A 22,991-nucleotide genomic window follows, 5' to 3' on the forward strand; every position below is an offset into this window, starting at 1 on the left:
AAACCTAGACTGGGTTTTGAAGTTAGTTACTGAAAGGGCCACCTTACATTCCAGGGCCTTATCTCACCTTTTGTAGGCAAAAGTTACCAGTGGTTCCCACCTCCCTGGATTAGGGTGGTCCCTGGCTTTTATCTCTAGAGCTATCAGTTCCCTGCCCTTTCCCTGGTCTTGCTTTTCCTGAGCCTGCTTATCAGTTCCACATTATGGTAAAGCCTGCGCCATGCCTTTCCCCCTGTTGCATCGGCTCTAAACACTCCTAGCTTGTTTCTTTCCCCTCACTCTCCTGGTTCTGAAACCAGTCCGGGCTCAACCCTCAGATACCCTCTCTAACCCTTTCCTCTTCCTGAGCCGACCCAGTTCTGTGAAAGTTCATAGGAAAGTCCCCAGGTGCTCCTCACGACTCAGCCTGGTGACACAGGAGGCTCTGATGGAACTAAGGTGGACTCCATGAGCTGCATGACCCCGGGCAGGTTCCTCTGCCTCAGTACCCTTATCTGTAAAGTGGGAGTAATGATGACACCTTTGTCACTGAGTCCTTATGACACTGTGTGGGGGTGTCTCATTCCACAGCCTGGTGCATAGTAAGTGCTCAGGAAGGTACTGCTGACTCCTGTCATTATGATTGCTCTTGAGAATAACATTATAGAATTTTTAAGTGCTGATTTTGTCACAAGCCAAATAATAGGTCATACAGTTTTAGAGGTGAACCTTATAAGAGGAAACTATACAGAAAACTGACGTCCCATTTTATATCTAAAAGGTTAATTTAGTGTTATAGATGAAGTAATATTTGCAAGCCAGGCAGCCACCAAATACAGAAGTCACTTATGGTGACACGTCAAGAGCTATGGCCTACCATGAGTAAAGAGGAGCATTTGGAAGTGAAAATAACTTAAAAGATGATAATTTCAGCCATGAGTTTCCCAATGACTTGACAAAAGGTGATGGTGTCACATTACCTGGCGGGGGATCCTGGTTTATAACCTTCACTGTGACTTTCTGAGAAAGAAGCAGCTGATTTTGAAAAGGAATATAGGTATTCCTCACTGTCTGAGCCCTCACTATTAGAACTCAGAAATCAAACAGATTTAGATGAATTTTCAATAAACCCCTAACCATCTGCGTTCTCACTACCTGCCATCCAAAATGCAGGAACCAAACGCAAATGCATTTGGATAAAGCAGAGTCTCTCATGAACCAAACTCACCATCCGAACTGCCACCTAGGAACTGATAGATTTGAATGGTGGGGGGTACTTGTAACTGATTTTCATAATAAGAACTCGACTCATCAAAAGAAAGTAGTTAAAATATATTTCAATGTGGTCTTTTTAAGAATATATAGATGATTTTAGAATGAATTCAGGAATAAAAATTGCAGCAGAATGTTTGCCTCAGATAGGATTCAAGATTGCAAGCAACAGAAGCTGACTGTGCTTATTAAAGAGCCTGTTAAAGACTAGGAGTGGCTCACAGTGTCATAGGCTTGCTTGGAAACCAACCATAGTCTGACCTTCCAGAAACAGGCACCACCCCCAGAGCTGTTCTAAGGAGGAAACCCCAGCGAGCATGGGCTATGGTCTGCCCCAGTGTCACTTCTGCAATGGATTCTAAGGGAGTGCCACTTTGGATGGCCACCACCTGCCTACTGCCCCTACTGGCCAGGGCTAGAGAAACAGAGAGAGAGGAGAGCTGTACCTACTCCTTTTACTGTCACTAGCTCCTGAGGCCAAGCCTGGCACGAGTGTCACTGCAGAATGAGCCCTACCTGTAAAGAAGGCTGGGAAACAAGCTCTGGTGTCTCTCCTGGGGACATGGGATTCATAAAGTTGGAAATTCTGCAAGTGTAGGAAGGCTGTTCGAAAGGCGTGGGCAGACCCGCATAGAACAGGTACTCACCAGAATGGTGCTTTTCCATAGCTGTGAGGTGTAAGGTCAAGGCTCAGCTTGCTTTCTTCTCCCTCTTCTGCTTTTTTAATGAAAAAAGAGAAAGTATTGGCCTATCACTTGTCGTAAGGGAAAGTTTTGTCCTATGAGACTTTTGTTTCAGTTGTGTGGAATCTGCATGTGTCTGAACTGGATTGCCATGTCAGAGGTGTTTTGTCAGCACAGGTCATAATGAAAAGCCACACGGTGTTTCTGTTTCCTCTGTTATTTTTCAGTCTCTCTCTCTCTCTCTCTCACACACACCCCCCCCACACACGTGCACACGCGTACACACACGCATGCACCCACATGCAAACGCACACACATGATGATGACTGTGCTGTCCAGAGCCTCTTTCCCTGGAGCTCCTGGGCAGCTGGGACATTTTACTTGTTAAGGTACAATATGTATCACACACACTTAAGCCTAGCCTGATGACCCACTCACTATTACAACATTGTTTCCATGGGAAATTATGTTCTGACTTCTCAAGACAAAGCTTTAAAAAAAAATCTCTGTTGTGGAGAGTTGTGCCTGTGATGATTGTGGTGACAGTCGTTATAATGTGGAGAAAACATTTCAACCAAACTTTGACCTCAAAGTGTTTATGTAGAAAAAAAAAAAACTTTTAACAGTAGAGAGCTTTTTCTTCTTGTTATCTGTATGGAGATCAGCAGCACCTTAAGTTTTAGCCTTCTCTGAAACCAGTTCCTTCTAACTTTATAATGTTATTTATCTGCAGGTCCGTTCACTCGACCTCATCCAGCCCTATGGCGAATGGTTTTTGGTGAGTTTATATTAGCAATGTAAAAAGATGTTCTATTTTTTTAGTCTTTTTTCTGTTTATCACTTTAAGACTTTTACTTGCTACTCTCAATAGTTAAAACTTTATTCTAGCTTTTTGCTTTTTGATGTTCCTAATATACATGTTTTCTTAAAATTATTTGACACAAAATAAAGTGTTGAGGATGACTTAAATTCTCTTACACATGAACTGTTTCAACTCCACATGCCTCCTTATGTTGTTGTCTCTTAATGTACACAGGATTTGACTTAAGCAAATATCTCTTGTTTTCCTTTATGTGTTTTCATAGTGCTTTTTACTAGTGCAAGCCCAAGAACTTACGATGAGCACATTTGTCTTGTGAGCATCTGGAAGGGAATGAAAACAAAGCAATTCAATTTCTTCAGTTTTATGAATAAGAAAGAAGTTGGAAAGAGAAAGACTTCTGATAAAGAACCCTAATTTGAACTAAGGGTTAGAAATAAGCATATAAATATTGGATGTCTTATTTTTACTTGATTTTGTAGTCTAAATAGTGAAATCACCTAAGGGATTTAAAATGAATCTTCAAAACTTTGGATATTGGCTTCATCTGACCTAAATAAGTCACCAAATTATTTTAGGTTTGGAAAATGTAATCTTATGTAAAAATGTACAAGAACTCTAAGAAATTGCTATTTTGCTAAAGGCTGCCTATTTTTCTTTCAGCCTTCAGAGCTTCTAGGTAACTCTTAGTCTCTTTGAATTGATTGGTGAACTTTTCACTCAGCAGCCATTCACTGAGTGAGCTGTGTGACAGGTGCTGCTCTGCGCCCTGAGGCCACCAGGGAAGGCCAGACAGACAGGAGCCTGCCCTCAAGGAGCTGCCCTTCCACTTGGAGACGGAGGACAGCTAGTAAACAAACTATTACACATATCAGTAATCAAAAAAATATCAGCTATCTGAAGTTAGTAGGAAGCTAGTTAAGACCAGGGGAGGTGACAGGAGCTGGTGTCTGGTTTAGCTTGAGGAGTGATGGGAGGCCTGAGGGAGTGATGCCAAGTCTGAAACTGTCATACAAAGAAGGATCCAATCCTGCAAAGATTCTGGGGGAGGGGAGCATCCCAGGCAAGGGGAAAAGCTGCTAAAATGGCCCACAGCTAGAAACCACTTCCAGGCCAGTGTGGCCCTAGTATAGTGAGCCCTGGGAGAAGAGTAGGAGAGAAGTCAGAGAGTCATCGGGCACAGATGTAATCATGGGGACTGTGGGCCAGGGTAAAGAGCAGGGCATGAAGGGCAGGGGGAAATCACGGGAGGGTTTTTCCCAGAGTGACCTGATTCCATTTACATTTTCAAAAAGATAGTTCTGGCTATAACGTGCATACCTCCCATTGATTTAATAGTGCTGTTTGAAGTTATAAGTTATTTTCAGCTATTTGGACACATCTGAATTCTTCCTATTTCAAATGATCTATGGTAGGTAGTAAGCAGTTTTATTTCCTTCTTGAGAGCCTTTTGGGAGCATGGAGCCCTTTGATAATCCGATGAGACCTATAGATAGACCCATTCCCTATGTGTGCATCCATGGACATTCACCATGCACAGCTCTGCATATAGTGTCCAGGGCTTCACAGACCTCGAAGCCCAACCAAGAACTCCAGATTGAGAATCCCTGCACCACAGATTCTTTCTGTCCTAATGTAATTATTCAAGAGGATCATAATTATTAAAAAGTGTAGTGGGGGGCGTTTGTGGTGAAAATTGGTAAAAAATGGGTGGTGCATAAGTGCAAACTGAAGGCAATTCTCATATCAACTTGCCTAAAAAATGTGCATTCCCTGGGCCCTAGGATGCACAATTATGGGCTGGCCACATACCACCCGGGCCTCCCTTGAACTCCCTGAGGCCAGGAGAGGGGTGCCTGTTAGAAGGCCTGGCACTATAGCGCTTGCAGTGGATTTCATTCCAGCCACAGACGTGCTCTCCTCTGGAGTGGCTCACTGGAGATTAGTGCTGAGCCAAGTTTGGATGGATGCTGTGATCCAAGGTCATTTGTATCACGATCTCTAAATGTCCCGCATAAACATTCTAATTCCAATGAGTTCAAGGGAAAGAGAAACCACAAAACCCCTCGTGATCATTTCTGAAATCTCTCTAAAACGTATTGGACAGGCTTTTGCTTTCTAAAAGTGCATTGTTAACATTTCTTTTTAAAATGATATATAGTGATTATTAGGATAGCAATTATGAGATGATAGAACAATAAAATAATGCCTACACGGGGTAATGTGGAGTGTAAGTCTCAAAAAAGTGGCCCTGGGCCACCTCTTGAACCTTACACCGGTAGTACTATCCACACCCAGCCTTGCCCTCCTCCAGTCCACTTAGTTGGCTTTTTAAAATGTTACCTAGATCATCTTATTTCCCCACTTAACTTACAATCATATCTGAAATGTTGGCCGTGGCCTTTAAGCCCTGACGGTCGCTTCAGGGCCGCCTTGCTCCGTTCCCCTCTCTGCCAGTGCTCTAGCCACATACGGGATCCTAGATATTTCTCTTTTCGGAAACCGACCTGCATGCTGTTCTCTACCTGAATGTTGCGTGCAATCCTCACACCCACCCCGCACACCCTTTGCCTCATGATCCTTCAAGTCTCAGTCTAAGTTAGCATCAGTTTCTCAGAGATGGTTTTCTTGACCACTCTCAATCTGAATTAGGACTGTGTATCAGACTGCCTCATCAAGGGAAATCCCAGATTATAAGAGGAGTCTTGACAGGCTGTGCTGCAATCTTAGTGTCTGGTTTTGGCAATGCCATTCGAGTCTAATGTGTATTGTGTGTGTCTGACTATTGGATCTCTTCTAAACTTCAGCATGTTTTTGTTTCTCTCAGGACTCAGTGTGCTCTACTTCCTGTTCCTGGTATTCCTACTCTTCCTGAATTTCGAGCAGGTTAAATCTCTAATGTATTGGCTAGATCCAAATCTTCGATACGCCACAAGGGAAGCAGATGTCATGGTATGTACTTGTCAGTGGCCTCTTGGAGAAACTGGTAGACTCTTTCTTGGGTGTAAGAGGTAATAGACTTCATATTTTAAATTGTTCCTTCTCTGTATTTCCTGTGTAGTTACCTAAAAACCAGGTCTCTGGGAGGGTTGTTGAGTTGCATGGTTGTCCACAGGTGATAGAGTCCAGGGAACGAAAATCCTCTCATTACGCAAAGGGGTCTGTGAGGAAGAATGCACACTTAATCGTCAGACAGCCTTGGGTGTGAATTCTGCCTCTGTTACTTGGTAGTTGTGGGACTTTGGGCAAAGTACTTGTTAGATTATTCCATGTTTTTGTAAGTTGACATAGTCATACTTACTTGGGGATTATTGTGAAGTGAACAAAGTAGCATTATCTGTGAGGCCTTCTGCGAGGTGGGCCATGGTGCCCCCAACACCCCATGTTGTTGGGCCATGCCCTGGGTCACGGCGGCTGCCCCTGCACCTGTCAGTGTCACTCTCAGCACCTGCACTCTCTGGCCCTGATGCCTTGATCCTGCTCCACTGCTTGCCACAGAGAGGCCAGTTGTAATGAATTAGTTTATTTCATTTGTTACTATTATTTTTATTAAACCATACAAAAAAATTTTATTCTTGGCTAAAACGACTTTATTTTGGCTTTTACTGAAGAGACTGATTATGTGGGAAAAACCAACTTTTTCTCTTCACTGACGGTGAACACTTCTGTGACCAGATGTGTAGGTTTTTCCCACACCAGCCAATTCTCTAACTTTCCTGACACCTGGAGTTAGCGTCAGATCCCACTAGTTAAGGGCCCAGTTCCATAAGACTGCCCACATTTCAGATGCCACTTGCAAGTCCAGGCTGTCACCTGTGCTTCTGACCAACCAGCTACAAATCAGGGGTTCCCACAATATCCTCCTTGTGCACGATCATTTGCTATGATGGCTCACAGAACTCAGGGAAATATTTAAGTTTGCTGGCTTATTGTAAAGGACATGATAAAGGATACAGGTGAACGGCCAGATGGAGAGGTACCTAGGGCGAGGTCCAGCAGAGTCCTGAGGGCAGAAGCTTCTGTCTCTGTGGAGTTGGGGTACACCACCCTCCCAGCATGTGGATGTGTTCACTAACCTGGAAACTCTGAACCCCGGAGTTCAGAGATTTTTATGGAGACTATCGCATAGGCATGATCTTTTTTTTTGAGACAGAGTCTCACTCTGTTGCCTAGGCTGGAGTGCAGTGGCACAATCTCGGCTCACTGCAGCCTCTGTCTCCCAGGTTCAAGCAATTATCCTGCTTCAGCCTCCCGAATAGCTAGGATTACAGGCGCCTGCCACTAAACCCGGCTAACTTTTGTATTTTTAGTAGAGACGGTGGTCTCACCATGTTGGCCAGGCTGGTTGCGAACTCCTGATCTCAAATGATCTGCCTGCCTCGGCCTCCCAGAGTGCTGGGATTACAGGCATGAGCCACCACGCTTGGCCTTTTTTTTTTTTTTTTTTTTTTTTGAGATGGTGCCTCACTCTGTCGCCCAGGCTGGAGCACAGTGGCATGATCTCAGCTCACTGCAACCTTGGCCTCCCAGGATCAAGTGATTCTCCTGCCTCAGCCTCCTGAGGAACTGGGATTACAGGCATGCACCATCACACTCGGCTAATTTTGTATTTTTAGTAGAGACAGGGTTTTAACATGTTGGCCAGGCTGGTCTCAAACTCCTGACCTTGACTGATCCACACATCTCAGCCTTCCAAAGTGCTGGAATTACAGGTGTGAGCCACCACTACTGGCCCATGATCAATTTTTTTTTCTTTCCAAGATGGAGTCTCGCTCTGTCACCCAGGCTGGAATGTAGTGGCACAATCTCGGCTCACTGTAACCTCCACCACCCTGGTTCAAGCAATTCTCCTGCCTCAGCCTCCCAGATAGCTGGGACTACAGGCGCCTGCCACTACGCCTGGCTAATTTTTCTATTTTTAGTAGAGACAGGGTTTCACCATGTTGGCCAGGCTAGTCTCAAACTCCTGACCTCAGGTGATTTGCCCTCCCATAGTGCTGGGATTACAGGTGTGAGCCACTGCACCCAGACCCCCATGATTTTTAACTCAATCTCCAGTCTTGCTCTCCTTTCCGGAGGATGGAAGGTGGGACTGAAAGTTCTAGGCTTCTAATCATGGTTTGGTCTTTCTGATGATCAGCCCCAACCCAGGAACTTACCAAGTCACCTCATTAGAACAAAAGATGCTCCTATCACCCAGGAAACTCCAAGGAATTAGGAGCTCTGTGTCAGTAACTGGGGTCAAAGAACAGATATTAGAACAAAAGATGCACCTGGCACCCCTATTGGTCAGGAAATTGCAAGGGTTTCAGGAGCTCTGGGCCAGGAACTGGGGACAAGGACCAAATTATGTATTTATTATGAATCACAGTATCACACTATTTTATACTATAATATATATAGTATATATATATTCTTTTATATTAAAAAACATTCTTTTCTAATGTTTTTTAATCCCAACATTTGGTACAGGTTAATTTTTTTCTGAAAAGGAGAACGGGAATTTGGGCCATAGATGGGTTTGCTTTGACAAACAAGAAGTAACACAAAGGGACTTCATAAAAGGTCCAAGAAATAATCATTCCCCCATAGTGACATTGGTCAAATCCTTCTTAGAGTGGTATTTAAAGATTGTTATCTATAAATTTTTTAAGGGATATGCTTAAAGCAAAAATAAGAATGCCAGAAATTATTTATCAGTCTCGGGGGAGAAAGTCTGTTTTGGAATTTTTTTACTCTAAGGGAGAGAATGACGGAGGTTGACTTCTTAGCCTATGATGATGATGATAATGCAGATGACGGTTATGAGGATAAGGGCAGTTATTTATTATGAATTGTCTGTGTCAGACACTGTGCAGGGCACTTTATATTCTACATAAGCCTCGTGCATGCATGCTAGATGTTCATATCACCATTTTACAGGGGAGGAGATGGAAGCTTAAAATGCAGTATCTCACTGAAAACACAAGCCGATGGATCTCTCTGGCATCAAAACCTGTGCTTTTCATTTGGAGTGTGCTTTCAGTATATAGTTATAAAAATAAGTGCTTTGATGCTCGCAGGAGCCTTAGGAAATAGAAATTGGGAGAAGGATATCCCAAGTGTAATATTTTCCCAAACATCTTTCTTGCATTTTTGAGCAAAAGTGGTCACATTGCAAAGTAAACTGACTTGCAGGTGGATGTGCTTGTGTGCCTCTGCTGATCCAATTCTCACAGCCAGTAGGAGGAGATTGAATCAAATGATAATGCTCTTGACACCTGGCTTTCTTAAGAATTTGACATCACAGGGACATCCAGATGTCAAAGTTACAGCCCCAAGTAGCTGAAACTGGCTTTTAAACTCTAGTTTTCAAGTATTGGCTAAATCTTTCTTGCCAAAGTAAAGCACGAGGCTGTGTTCAGCCTGTAGAGTTCTAACTGGTGCTAAAACAGCCTCATCTTCTCCATCTCTAATCCCATCCCTTTATACTTCTTTAAATTGTCTTTTGCAATTCTAAGGACCTATTCATTAGTGGTTCCTTTATGCAAGACAGGTCTATAATTCCTGGCTTCCCAGAGTCCCTACTCTCTCCACTCCTTCATGTTGCTACCCATTCCTAATCTTGATAGACCATGGTCCATGCCTGGTATCATACATTGAGACTCAGACTTCATTTTCCCTTAGAATTAATATTATAAATTAATATTATAAAATATTATATAATATAAATATTCATAAAATATATTATAAATATTATAAACATTTATAAAATAATATAAATATTATAAACATTTATAAAATATAAATCCCTTAGAATTAATATTATTATAAATATTATAAATTGGATCACTGAAATCCCATTAGAGGCAGTTTTTTGTGTAATTGAAAAGTTGCTGCATTTTAAAATATTGATTCTATTCAAAAATATGTCTTTAAGCTTCAGACAAGTTTGTAGACTGGGTTGTCTTGAAGCAGCAGTCTTTGGCTAATTAATGCTGACCCAGCTTTTCTTCTGCATAAGATACCATCCCATGCTGGGGGGAGTGGGGGAGAGGGTGGGTATGCTCCCTGTCCTCTTGGAGCTTAGAGTCTACCAGAAAGCAAATTAAACAAATAATTGTTGGCTATTGAACCCTAAGACAATTTCAACAGCTTTTTAGAATTTTATTATGAAAAATTTTAAACCTATGCAAGAGTAGAGAGAATCTATAACTTCAGGTACCCATCACCCAGTGTCAGTATTATTGACACAGGCCCAAACTTGTTTCACCTTTTCATCCCACATCCTGGATTATTTTGAAACAGTTCTCAGGAATTAAACCTAAAATAGATGGGCTTTTCTTTTTTTTTTTTTTTTTTTTAGCATAACCACTGAACAGTGAACAGTACGCAGTGAGTGTTGACATTTCTGCAGTCGCTTCGTAAATGTTCTGTATAGTTGATTTATTCAAAATAGGATCCAGACAAGGTTTACACATTGCATATGATATGTCTTTTAAATCTCTTTTCATCTGTAATTCCCCTCATCATGTCCTGAAAATTTATTTGTCAAAGAAACCACATTGCTTATTCTATAGGGTTTTTCACATCTGGATTTTGCAGCTGCATTTGCAGTATCATCATTTAACATGCTCTTTTTGTCCCCCTATATCTTCTATAAAGTAGAACTCAGGTGTAGGGGCTGGATGAGATTCTAGATTCCAGATCAGTTTTTATAGTGGGACTGCTTCATAGCTGGTGCTGCGTATCACACTGGGAGGCACACAGTGTCTGGTGGTCTCGCTTTTTATAATGTTAAGATTGGTCATGGCTTTGTGAGGTCAACATCAATTTTAAGATGCACCATCAATTATAGGTATGACTTTTTGGAGGAGAAAAAAAGAAACCTTAGGCTGAGCATGGTGGCTCATGCCTGTAATCACAGCATTTTGGGAGGCCATGGTGGGCGGATCATAAGGTCAGGAGTTTGAGACCAGCCTGGTGTTTGAGACCATGTTTGAGACCAACATGGTGAAACCCTGTCTCTACTAAAAATACGAAAATTAGCTGGGCGTGGTGGCACACACCTGTAATCCCAGCTACTCGGGAGGCTGAGACAGGAGAATCATTTGAACCTGGGAGGCAGAGGTTGCAGTGAGCCGAGATGGTGCCACTGCGCTCCAGCCTAGGCAACGCTGTCTCAAAAAGAAAAGAAAAGAAAAGAAAAGAAACCTTATATTTAAAGTGCTATACATTGTAATATATTGAAATAGTCACCCTAATTCTCAAAACAATACAGTGTGAAAAAGGCATGTCATAGATTCAAGGAAGCACGATCGTTACAAATGGTACAGTCTGTGTAGAGGTCCTGATTGGGGGTGTGGGGAGCTGGGACCAGTCTGATGCAGAAGGAGTGTAGGGATCATGAGGCAGAGGGCCCTGCCTGAGGCTAGGAGGCTGCCAGGGCTGAGCCAGCTGGGATGAGGAGTTTGGGTGTTATTCTAAGTGTATGAAAAGGCCATGGAAGGTTTATAAGCAGAGGAGCTACATGACCTGTGTTGATGTTTTAGGAGGTCAATCAATAAATACCTCCATTTCTAGTTGAGTTTGGAAACAGAAACAAGAGATCAAAATCTCAGCTGATTTCTTCCTGTAAAAGCTCAGTGGAGCAGATTGCTTTAGACCTGGGCTGAAGTAAGCAAGCCTGTCTTCCCCTAGCCCATTAGACAACCACAAGCTGCTTCTGCAAAGCAGGGCCTGACGCACAAAAATTGCTGCATGGCTGGGGGAGCTGATGAGAACCTGTGCTGTCTGTAGGCAAATAATTTCCAAAGAGGACCCAAAAGAGGTTAGATCTCTTTCTTCTTCCAAAGTCAGCAACTGCCCCAGAGAGGAGTGAAGAGATAGTTGGGCTGGAGACCTGGCGTGTGTAGTAGTGGAGATCCTTCTACATTGGGATGGGCATGCTACCCAACCCCTTTCTTCCTACCCTCCTGCCCCAGACACCCTTACACACATGCATGCACATTCCGTGATCTGATTATGATTTTCAAGATCTCTCTGTAGTCTTAAGCTGGATGTGAATACCTAGGTGCTTATTATAGCATCATCTATACTTTGTTATATGCCTGACACATTCCACAGTTTTCGAAAGCTATTATTACGGAAGTCTAAGCAAGAAATAATAGTGGCAGCGAGATGCATAAAAGAACAACCTGGGGAGGTAAAGTGAATAGGACTTGGTATTTGGTTAGGTGTCCAGCAAGCAAGGCAGAGGGTAAGGCCGCCAAGATCAGCCTAGGACCAGTTGGGAAGTCAGCAGAATCTGTCTTTACTCATCTTTTGCTCACAGACATGCACCTGTCCACTTGACCCCCTTTCCAGGCTTCAGCTCTACGCTGTCTTCAGTTAAAGCCTGTTCCTCCTGGTTCCCAGGGTTCTGCCTGCATGCAGCTCTCTGGCTGCTTTAAACTGCAATGCCCTGTGGCCCTTCCAGGACAAGGACCTCAGGTCTTATGAAGGGGATAACTGGCAAATCTGTTCATTACTAACTATACTGGAAATAGACGGATTGGTCTTTGTGATTTTTAAAATGCCTTCCCACATGTCAAAGCATAGAGCTACTTAATAGAGTGTAAAGTCCTCCAGAGTTATCTGCAAGCTGTGATTACTTTAAGAGCAGCCTTCTAAAAACAGATCTTACCCCTTTCTTATCTAACCCTACACAGTGTATTCCAGAGTAAAGAAGAGGGTGGGGTGGTTGAGACATTTGAGGTTGACTGGACGTGGCCCTGCTCCTTAACCTAATATACAACCTGCTTCAGCCTAAGGGCATTTCCCTCTGTCAGCCTGCGATTCTCTGTGACAAGAACATGCTGTTCCAGAGTCCGGGAAGAGACTTTTCATCTTATTGCAGGGCAGTTTGTTTTTTTTTAAAGCCTTATCTTGACTTACCCTATTGAATTTTATCCTCTTTTCTCCAGATTTCCCATTTACACAGCATAATCTCACATCATACTGCTTCTCAAAAAATAGAATTCTTAAAAATGTTTGTTCAGCTTTGCAAGTCGAAATGCATTTTATCTGAGAAGGAAATCTGATGTGTGGTGGGTTTCAGAAGAGACAGGGAAGCTCTTTTGCTCTCAGAAAGTATCATTTCTGGAATTTAAAACTATTATAGTTTATAGGAATATTTTTCAGCTGGCTGATAATAGGGGGTGAATATTTGCCAACTCTTACTACTGCCTGTCAAATTAATTTTGGGAAGAAAGGATGTGAAATGTAGAGATTCCCAGTAAATGTTATATTATCATATTGTCATGCAGTCATATGATAAGCTATTAAATTACTTAGAAATACGTATAATCAAAAACAAAGATATTAGAAATGGAACCAACATTCTGAAAAGCTTTGTAATTTTTAATATTTAAATTATGTAGTATCCGATATATTTTTGGGGAGGGGAGTTCTCTTTTAATTACTGAAGTTGGGTGCTTTTCTTCTTTTTTCTAGCTAACTATTTAAGGCTTTACATTTTCCTCTAAAGTTCAATTTTTACATGGTGTTTTTTCATTATCATTATGACACGTTAAAAAAATTCCTATTATGATTTCTTCTTTAATCCATGATATTTAGAAATGTGTGTTTAAATTTCCAAATCTATTGGGAATCTTTTATTTGTGCTTTAGTTACTGGCTTTAATATTGTTGCCCTGTGGTCCGATGACATGATCTATGTGATACCACTTCTTTAGGATATGTCGAGCCTTTGTAAAATTATTTTGCTTCTCATTTTAATGCAGCTTTTGCAATTCAGAGCAAAGCAGTTTTGATTTATAAACTCAAATACTTGTCTATTTTCCCTCAAGGCCCTTAAGTTATTAAAACTTTCTCATTTGTTACTGAGCAGGACTTATTATTTAGTTGTCAAGTTCATATCTATTCTTTTCATTTACCAGCAGAATCCTGGAAGCAAGTTGATTTCTAGAGTTTCACTAATTATTCTCTTTTTTATTTTAAATAGGAGTATGCTGTGAACTGCCATGTGATCACCTGGGAGAGGATTATCAGCCACTTTGATATTTTTGCATTTGGACATTTCTGGGGCTGGGCCATGAAGGCCTTGCTGATCCGTAGTTACGGTCTCTGCTGGACAATCAGTATTACCTGGGAGCTGACTGAGGTAAGAAGGAGGGCATTGGGGGTTCCCCAGACTGTGCCATGTGTGTAGTTTATATATAGGAAAAAGTATGTCAGTTAACAGTCAGTTAATCCGTTCTCCAGCCCCTGTGGTACAAAACAGTATTTAAACCATCCCATAAGAATATTTAATACTTCTGTTTAAAAAACAAGCAAATATTAAAAATACGTCCTTGTTAACTTAATAAAGTGTACCTCTGTCCTGCAAGTCTTAAAGAGAAACAAATGAAATAAAGCTAAAGAATGAAGTTAAAATTCCAAGTAAGACAAATAAATGGGAATGAGGAGATCTGCTTAGAATTCAATAGATCAGTTGACCTACTAACTAGCTTCCAGTTTGAGATAATAGAATTGTGTGTTCAAGTACTATAAGAGCATCCAGGGTATTTGGTAGCTGCAAAATGGATTCCAAAAGTTAGCTCTAATATGTCAGTAATCAAAAGTTTGTTGCATTTACTTAATAAAAGAGTTACAGTCTTGAAAAACTATAGCAAAATGAAATTTTGGGAACTAACTCATTATTGTTCTATTATTATGAATCATTCCCAGTGAACAGAATTCAGCCACATGCGCAGTATACTTCTCCATGCTCATCATTGTCCTGACCCTAACTTAGAGACGTGTGCCAACTAGATGTGGCTTCTGTTAATGTGCCTCTCACTGTTCTGGAGGCCAGAAGTCCAAAATCAAAGCGTCGGCAGGACTGGTTCCCCCTGGGGCCTTTTGGAGCATTTTTTTCAGGCTCCTTCTCTATCTTTGTGGTTTGCTGGCAGTCGTGGTCCCTGGGCTTGTTGATGCATGACCCCTTCGTGGTCACGTGGCATTCTCCCTGTGCGTGTCTGAGCCTTCATGGTGTTCTGTTTTTTGTTTGTTTGTTTGTTTTTTGCGACAGAGTCTCGCTCTCGCCCAGGCTGGAGTGCAGTGGCGCGATCTCGGCTCACTGCAAGCTCCGCCTCCTGGGTTCACGCCATTCTCCTGCCTCAGCCTCCCGAGTCACTGGAACTACAGGCGTGTGCCACCACGCCCAGCTAGTTTTTGGTATTTTTAGTAGAGACGGGGTCTCACCATGTTAGCCAGGATGGTCTCAATCTCCTGTCCTTGTGATCTGCCCACCTCAGCCTCCCAAAGTGCTGGGATTACAGGCGTGAGCCACTGTGCCCAGCCCCATGTGTTCTTTTTCATAAGGACACAAGAGCATTCCCTTTTATAAGGACACAAGTCATATTGGATTAGCAGCTCACTGTACTGCCTATGATCTCATCTTAACAAAGTACCTCTCCAATGACTATCTCCAAATAAGCTCAAATTCTGAGGTATTGGAGGTTAGGGCTTCAACATAGGAGTTTTGAGAGGACACAATTCAACTGATCCATAATAGTGCCCAACACTTTACATATGCCTTCTAAGTCCTCACAACAAACCGGGAAAGGCGGTGCATATAGGTTCTCACTGTACAGATGGGGGATCCGGAGTGCACAGCCTTGCTTCCTTAGGTGAGTTAGGATTGGATTCCAGATGTGAAGCCCACGTTCCTGCCCTTATACCACATTCCACCTCTGAATTCCAAGTGTCTTTGGAACCCGGCCGCTGCATAGGCTTGTGTCAGGCACCTGGCCCTTGTCGGCCTCGCTTGCTTCCCCCTTGCACTGCAGACTGGGCATCTGCTGTACCTTCTTTCCCTGCTTCCCAGTGCCTGTGGTCACCAGGCCCTATAGAGTTCTGTAGAGTCTTCTAAGCACCCAGTCGTCCATTGATGTCTCTTCAGACCTCTGCTCCCACCTGTCTCTAATCCATGGTCATCTCTGTCAGAATTGCTTGTCTCTTCACTATTTATTGCCAAATGATCCTCTTTAGACCCCACCAGACCAAGGCTCTTTCCTACTCAGAGCTCTTTAGTGTTTGTCCATTACTCTGTTTTTTTTTGAGATGGAGTCTTGCTTTGTCACCCAGGCTGGAATGCAGTGGTGCGATCTTGGCTCACTGCAACCTCCACCTCCTGGGCTCAAGCGATTCTCTTGCCTCAGCCTCCCAAGTAGCTGAGATTACAGGCATGTGCCACCACACCCAGCTAACTTTTTATTTTTAGTAGAGATGGGGTTTCGCCATGTTGGCCAGGCTGGTCTCTAACTCCTGACCTCAGGTGATCCACCTGCCTCAGCCTCCCAAAGTGCTGAGATTACAGGTGTGAACCACCGTACCAGGCCTCCATTACTCTTAAAATAGAATCCAAACTTCCAACCCTGCCTACGAGGCTCCAGGTTCACCGGCCCCTGCCTGCAGCCTCACCCTCATCATGCCTCATTTTTGCCCTCAGTGCTGCAGCCGCCTCTGCTGTCTTCCCCACCACAGAGTCCTCCCTGCTGCTCCTCCCTCTTTTCTTGCCCTTCACCTGCTAACAAGCTGTCTCCAGAGCTCAGCTCTGGAAGGCTTTCCCTGCCCCTCAAGTAACTGTGCTCCATCTTCATACAGCTGGAAATAGAACACCTTGCCACTCTCCTTTGAAATGTTCCTCACGTGTTAGACACTCGATAAGTGTCTCTTCTGCTAATCCTTGTGCCTCAAGAGGGCAGGGCCCATGCCTATGTATTCCCAGACCCAAGGACTTTGCCTTATACATGGCAGATGCTCCACAAATCTGTAGTGAATGAAAGAATGCAGCCCCCTCCTCCTTGGGCTTGGGTCTATCGGGGGCTCATCTCACCCCCAGAACCTGGTACCTTCCAGGAAAGTTCCTTAGGCTGGAGGATGTCCTCCACATTCCCACTTTCTCTTGCATAGTTTTCTTTCAGCAAATATGTGTCATTGACTTCTGCTGAAGTTTCTCCCTTCCCTCTCTAAGGGCAAGAGTTAAGGCTCCATCTCGTGGCTTGGAACCTGGGAATACACTTCAAGGGTAGTACCAGGCCCCCGGGGTTAATAATGCAGCCACAAGCCATCTCATGCAGCAGCTACTCTGTAGCTTCTTGACAGCAGGTTCATTAAGAACAAAAAATTCCTCATATTTATAATTTGTTTATAGCTTACAAAATGCTTTCATGAATACTGTTTTATCTTTGCAGTACTTATTATATTACTTCAAAGGTTTGTAATTACAGGCTTGTCTCTTTCCAGAGAACTCCCAGGCATTGTCTTAGTAATTTCACCTTTTTACATTGGGCCTTCACACGGCAGGGCATGCTGTTCTGAACACAGTGGATATGCCCTTTGTTTTGGACAAAACAAATTGATTTCCAGAGAACTTCTGTTCTACCCTTGATCTTACTGTTTCCTCTTCCTGGAATGCCTGCATCTTCATCTCTATCTCATGAAATCAGTCATTCTTGTCCTTAATGTTCCCCCTCCAATATGTCTTTCTTGCAGAAGCCCTCTCCAGGAAAGTTCCAGAGGCCAAAGGAACCTTCAGCCTCAGTCAGAATGAATGTTTTTTTCCACCATACTCCATTTATGTCACCATTGTAACACTTTCCTCAGTCTACCATATTTTGTGGTTCTGGTTATCTGGATAAACATCTGATCCCAGCACTTTGGGAGGCTGAGGCAGGCGGATCATGAGGTCAGGAGTTCGAGACCAGCCTGGCCAACATGGTGAAACTCTGGCTCAACTGAAAATACAAAAATTAGCCGGGCATGGTGGTGTGTGCCTATAATCCCAGCTACTTGGGAGGCTGAGGCAGGAGAATTGCTTGAACCCGGGAGGCAGAGGTTGCAGTGAGCCGAGATCGCACCACTGCACTCCAGCCTGGGCAACAGAGCAAGACTCTGTCTCAGAAAAAAAAAAAAAATACAACATCTGACACCTCTCCTTGAAATCAAGACCCTTGACTTCCTTTTCTCTCACCACCTTGCACATCATGGGCACTTAATAAAAGATTGTCATCATTGTGAATCAGTTGGTGTGAGATTTCCTATTAAGCTGTCATGCTTCCTACATTGTGTCATCAAGAGCTAACTGTTCTTTTACAGCTTACTCACTGTTTTACCTAAATATCTAGGGGATATTTTTGAAATGCACAACTTGAATTCTCAAGCTGCTAATTTTGAGAATTATGACAATGCTTTGTTGTCGGGGTTGGAAACTTTTCTCCTTTTCCCCTCCCAGATCCTTGTCATGTTGTCATTAGCCAAGGTAATTAATTGGTAGTATTTTTCAAGAGAGACCATTCTTTCTTTAAAAGCCCTGTGTCAAAAAGAGAAGAGCTGTTTGGATATGTGCTGTTTGTTTGCAAACCATCTGCAATATAAAAAACAAGAAACAGATTGCAGAACCTGTTACTGTTGGTTATTTTCTGCACATTAGGAAAAAATGAAATGTCAACAACTTCTTCTAAAATAATGTATTGTTAAAAAGGAAATCTATCTATCTGCATGGTACCCCAGTTTTGTTTATTTTTCCAACCATGGGCTCTTGTGTTTCTCAGCTCTTCTTCATGCATCTCCTCCCCAATTTTGCCGAGTGCTGGTGGGATCAAGTCATTCTGGACATCCTGTTGTGCAATGGCGGTGGCATTTGGCTGGGCATGGTCGTTTGCCGGTTTTTAGAGATGAGGACTTACCACTGGGCAAGCTTCAAGTGAGTTGCCTTCTTTTTGGATATTAGTCACAGTTTTTCATGATATATATTTAATTGTTTTGGTAGGAATCCATTTTAGTATGATCTTTGACGATAAGGAATAAATTCCATGTTAATAACTGAAACTCATAAATGATTATAAACCTGATTTCAAGCATTTGTCCAGAAAATGCTCAATCATTTATGATTTTCTCTTTCTCACCCTATGTATTCAGGGGGTCCTAACACCATCGTCCTAATTCAAAAGATTTCTCAAATCCACCCCCACTCTTTTTTATCCCGACTGCCTTAGCCTTCATTCAGACTCCCATCCCTGGATCAATTCATCTCTGTTTCCAGGTTAAGTCCTCCAGTCCTTCCCACACCATTGCTTGAGTGATCTTTTTAAGAACATCAGATTCATCATGTCATTCCCCTGTGATGGCTTCTCATGGTCTTTGGTCATGGTCAATACATCCATTACCCCAGTAGGGAGATCCTTTCTCTACCCCCTCCCAGGCAACCGAGAGTCTGTTTGTGCACATGCTCCCCTCTCTTCACCTGAGATTTGGCCTGTGTACCCATAGGCCAGCCTGATCATCCTTTTCTTTGCTGACTTAGCTCACTTGCCACCCAGGAAGTTCTCTGAATAGTTTTAAGTTGCATGCCCCACTATGCTTCCAGTAGAGGACAGTCATACCGCCGGCATTGCTTTATCCTGCTTTGTTAAACTTGCTTCTCATTTTGCAGCACGAATCATGCCATTGATAAGGAAGAATAATGGTACTGATAATGAAAGTTGTGGTTGCTTCAATTGTGTTTAAAACTTTGTTTACTCTATATAACAAAATAGCATTTTCCCACATCATTAAATATTCTTCTAAAACATGATTTTAAAGGGCTTCTTTGTACTTCAACATATGGATAAACCATGTAGTATTTAACCAGTTCCATTTTATGGTCCTTTAGTTGTTTCAAAGTTTTTGCTTTCATAAAGAAGACTGGAGTGATCATTCTTGGACATATATCTTAGTGTGCATCGCCTTTTTTTGGTAAATAAATTCTTAGAAATAGAGTGTACCAATTTGTAATCTCACCTATAATATATATGTATATCCATTTCACTATTTCCTTGAACTGCATTTTTAAACCTTTGTCAAATTTATCACACATAAAATTGTGTGATACTGGATTTCTATCAATTTCTATTGGATTTACCCTCTTTTATTTGTGCTTTCTACAGATTAAGCTAATTAACACCTTGCCATAAATGTGACTTTATTTTCCATTTTGTCACCCCCTTTTTTTTTGTTTGTTTTATTGAGATGGAGTCTTGCTCTGTCACCCAGGCTGCAGTGCAGTGGTACAATCTCGGCTCGCTGCAGCCTCCGCCTCTCGGGTTCAAGCAATTCTCCTGCCTCAGCCTCTCAAGTAGCTGGGACTTCAAGCGCGTGCCACCACGCCTGGCTAGTTTTTGTTTTTAGTAGAGATGGGGTTTCACCATGTTGGCCAGGCTGGTCTCGAACTCCTGACCTCAGGTGATCACCCGCCTCAGCATCTCAAAGTGTTGGGATTACAGGCGTGAGCCACTGTGCCCAGCCTGTCATCCCCTTTTAAACTAGTTTGTGGTGGATTTTTTATTTAAACATCAAAAATACTGTTAATCTTTTTGTTTAGGTAAATATTAACCAGTATTTTCTTCTAGTTCTTTTTGTTTGTTTGTTTGTTTGTTTGTTTTTGTTTTTTTTGAGATGGAGTTTCACTCTTGTTGCCCAGGCTGGAATGCAATGGCACAATCTCGGCTCACTGCAACCTCCGCCTCCCAGGTTCAAGCCTCAGCCTCCCGAGTAGCTGGGATTAGCCACCACGCCCGGCTAACTTTTTTTTTGTATTTTAGGAGAAACAGGGTTTCTCTGTGTTGGTCAGGCTGGTCTCGAACTTCTGACCTCAGGTGATCCGCCCGCCTCAGCCTCCCAAAGTTCTGGGATTACAGGCGTGAGCACCGTGCCCAGCCTTTCTTCTAGTTCTTTAGTGGTTTTACTTGTTTTAAGTATTTAATCTGTCTCAAATTTATTTTGGTATATGATGTGAGGAGGAGATTTCACAATGTTTTTGCCATTGGTTAACCAGTTTTCCCCATCCCTTTTATTACTAAACCTTTCTTTAGTCACTGACTTGCAAGGACACTTTTTAATATATTTAATTTTAATTCTAATTTTTATGTATTTGTTTTTTTGAGACAGAGTCTTGCTCTGTCACCCAGGCTGGAGTGCAGTGGTGCAATCTCAACTCACTGCAGTCTCCACTTCCCGGGTTTAAGCAGTTCTCCTGCATCAGCCTCCCCAGTGCCTGTAATCCCCAGGTGGGATTACAGGCATGCACCACCACACCCAGCTAATTTTTGTATTGTTAGTAGAGACAGGGTTTCTCCATGTTGGCCAGGCTAGTCTCGAACTCCCAACCTCAGGTGATCTGCCTTACTCGGCCTCCCAAAGTGCTGGGATTACAGGTATGAGCCACCATGCCCAGCCACTTTTTAATATATTTAAGGCAGCATTTAACCTAATAAAAATAGTAGCCATGCTTCAAGTATTGCTCCAAGCAAGCTTCACAAGCAGTATCTCATTTGAGCCTTGAATCAGTCCTGAGGGTAGACACTGTTATTCTCTTCAGTTTAGGAATGGTGTGATACTGAGGCTTAGGTTTAGTAATTTGCCTAAGGACACACAGCTAGCAAGCAGCTGAGTCTGAATTTGCACCAGGATGTCTGCTTTCCTTGTTGTTGTTGTTGTTGTTGTTGTTGTTGTTGTTGTTGTTGTTGTTGTTGTTGAGGCAGTCTCACTCTGTCACCTAGGCTGGAGTGCAGTGGCACAATCTTGGCTCACTGCAACCTCTGTCTCCCAGGTTCAAGTGATTCTCCTGCCTCAGCCTCCCAAATAGCTGGGACTGCAGGCACCCGCCACCACACCTGGCTAATTTTTGTATTTTTAGTAGAGACAGGGTTTCACCATGTTGGCCAGGCTGATCTCAAACTCCTGACCTTAAGTGATCTGCCGGCCTCAGCCTCCCAAAGTGCTGGGATTAGAGGCGTGAGCCACCATGCCTGGCCTCAGGATGTCTGCTTTCTTGAACACTGCTACAGTATACTTCCTTGTTTTCTTATGTTTATTCTTGAAATTTGACTTCAGAATCATTTTGTCAAGTTCCCACGACATAAACCCAACTAATAAACAACAACAAAAAATCCTATTGGTGGTTTTTTTAAAGTAATATTAAATGTATAAATGAATACAGATTAAGTTGAATTAACCTCTTTGCTGTATTAAATATTCTGATTCTTGATCACGCTGCATCTCTCTTTATTCCCATTTTCTTCTCAGTCTTTCTATGCACTTTGCTATTTTTACAGTACAAGTCTTTTGTAGTTCTTGTTTATTTTTGGATAGTCTCTATTTTTTGCTGCCAGTGTGCCGCAGATCTTCTTGCTGTGATGTTTTCTCAATACGAGTTTGTTGGTGGATAGGTGGGTGGATGAAGGAACAGCCCTGGTTTCCTATCACTCTCCCTGCTCCCACCCACTAGAGCAGAAGGCCTGACTGGTTGGTGCTTGTGCCTCCAACCACTTAGCACAATGTTGGAGACGTAAAAGTTCATGATATAAATATTTGTGGAATTAAAGACTCTTTACCAGTTATTAAATAGTATTTATTATACCTTGGGTTTTGGCTCTCCTGGACTAGTACAGGGAGGGCTGGAATCTGCACCCACTCCTCATGCTGAGTGTGCCAGCCACTTGCTGTCTCTGGGCCTTAATGTCTGCATTTGTAAACTGTAGGACTGTTTCGTTCTTTCATGGGTGTGTGAAACTTTTAATTGAGTGATTTCGAGGATGCAAATGAAGAAAGGTTAAATATCACTGTTCATCAACCCAAAATGTTTACTGCTCTGGGGAAGAAATAGGGTAAAGAAGTGTTGTGGGTGATGCAAGAATATGGAGTGTGTGCAGTTTTACATGGGAGACAAGCAGTGGGAGAACAGTCTCCTTGCTGCCCTGTGCCTGTCATCAATGAGATTCCCCATTGAGTGTGCTTCTGTCACCTGCTTTACCTGTATAGAGAGACCTTTGAGACACAATTCAAATAAAAAGCAGTCTCTTTGTCCTGAGCATTTATTATAAAAATCATCAGCACACAGGATTTTTTTCTTGTGCTTTGTTTTCCCCCTGCGTTATCTCTGGATTTTCACTGGAGCCATTCTCTTCTTACAGGGACATTCATACCACCACCGGGAAGATCAAGAGAGCTGTTCTGCAGTTCACTCCTGCTAGCTGGACCTATGTTCGATGGTTTGACCCCAAATCTTCTTTTCAGAGAGTAGCTGGAGTGTACCTTTTCATGATCATCTGGCAGGTATTTTTTCAGATGCCCAGAAGTTGGGAGGAAAACAAAAACTAAAATAAAAACTTTTTAGGAATTTAGAGTTAACGTTAGTTTACATTGCTTTTCAGCTCCATACTTTACAAGATATAA

General features: G+C 42.6%; 1 protein-coding gene across 1 annotated transcript in view; it reads left to right on the forward strand.

The window, feature by feature from the left end:
* Positions 1 to 22,991, forward strand: part of PTDSS1 (phosphatidylserine synthase 1) — a 72,690-nt gene that overhangs the window by 19,537 nt on the left and 30,162 nt on the right. The window contains exons 3-7 of the mRNA XM_003821682.5: positions 2,668 to 2,712; positions 5,582 to 5,706; positions 13,738 to 13,896; positions 18,332 to 18,483; positions 22,730 to 22,871. Of these exons, the coding sequence (XP_003821730.1) occupies positions 2,668 to 2,712; positions 5,582 to 5,706; positions 13,738 to 13,896; positions 18,332 to 18,483; positions 22,730 to 22,871 (623 nt within the window). The remainder of the gene's footprint in view (positions 1 to 2,667; positions 2,713 to 5,581; positions 5,707 to 13,737; positions 13,897 to 18,331; positions 18,484 to 22,729; positions 22,872 to 22,991) is intronic.

The sequence above is a fragment of the Pan paniscus genome, chromosome 7 (assembly GCF_029289425.2).
Source record: "Pan paniscus chromosome 7, NHGRI_mPanPan1-v2.0_pri, whole genome shotgun sequence".
NCBI lineage: Eukaryota > Metazoa > Chordata > Mammalia > Primates > Hominidae > Pan > Pan paniscus.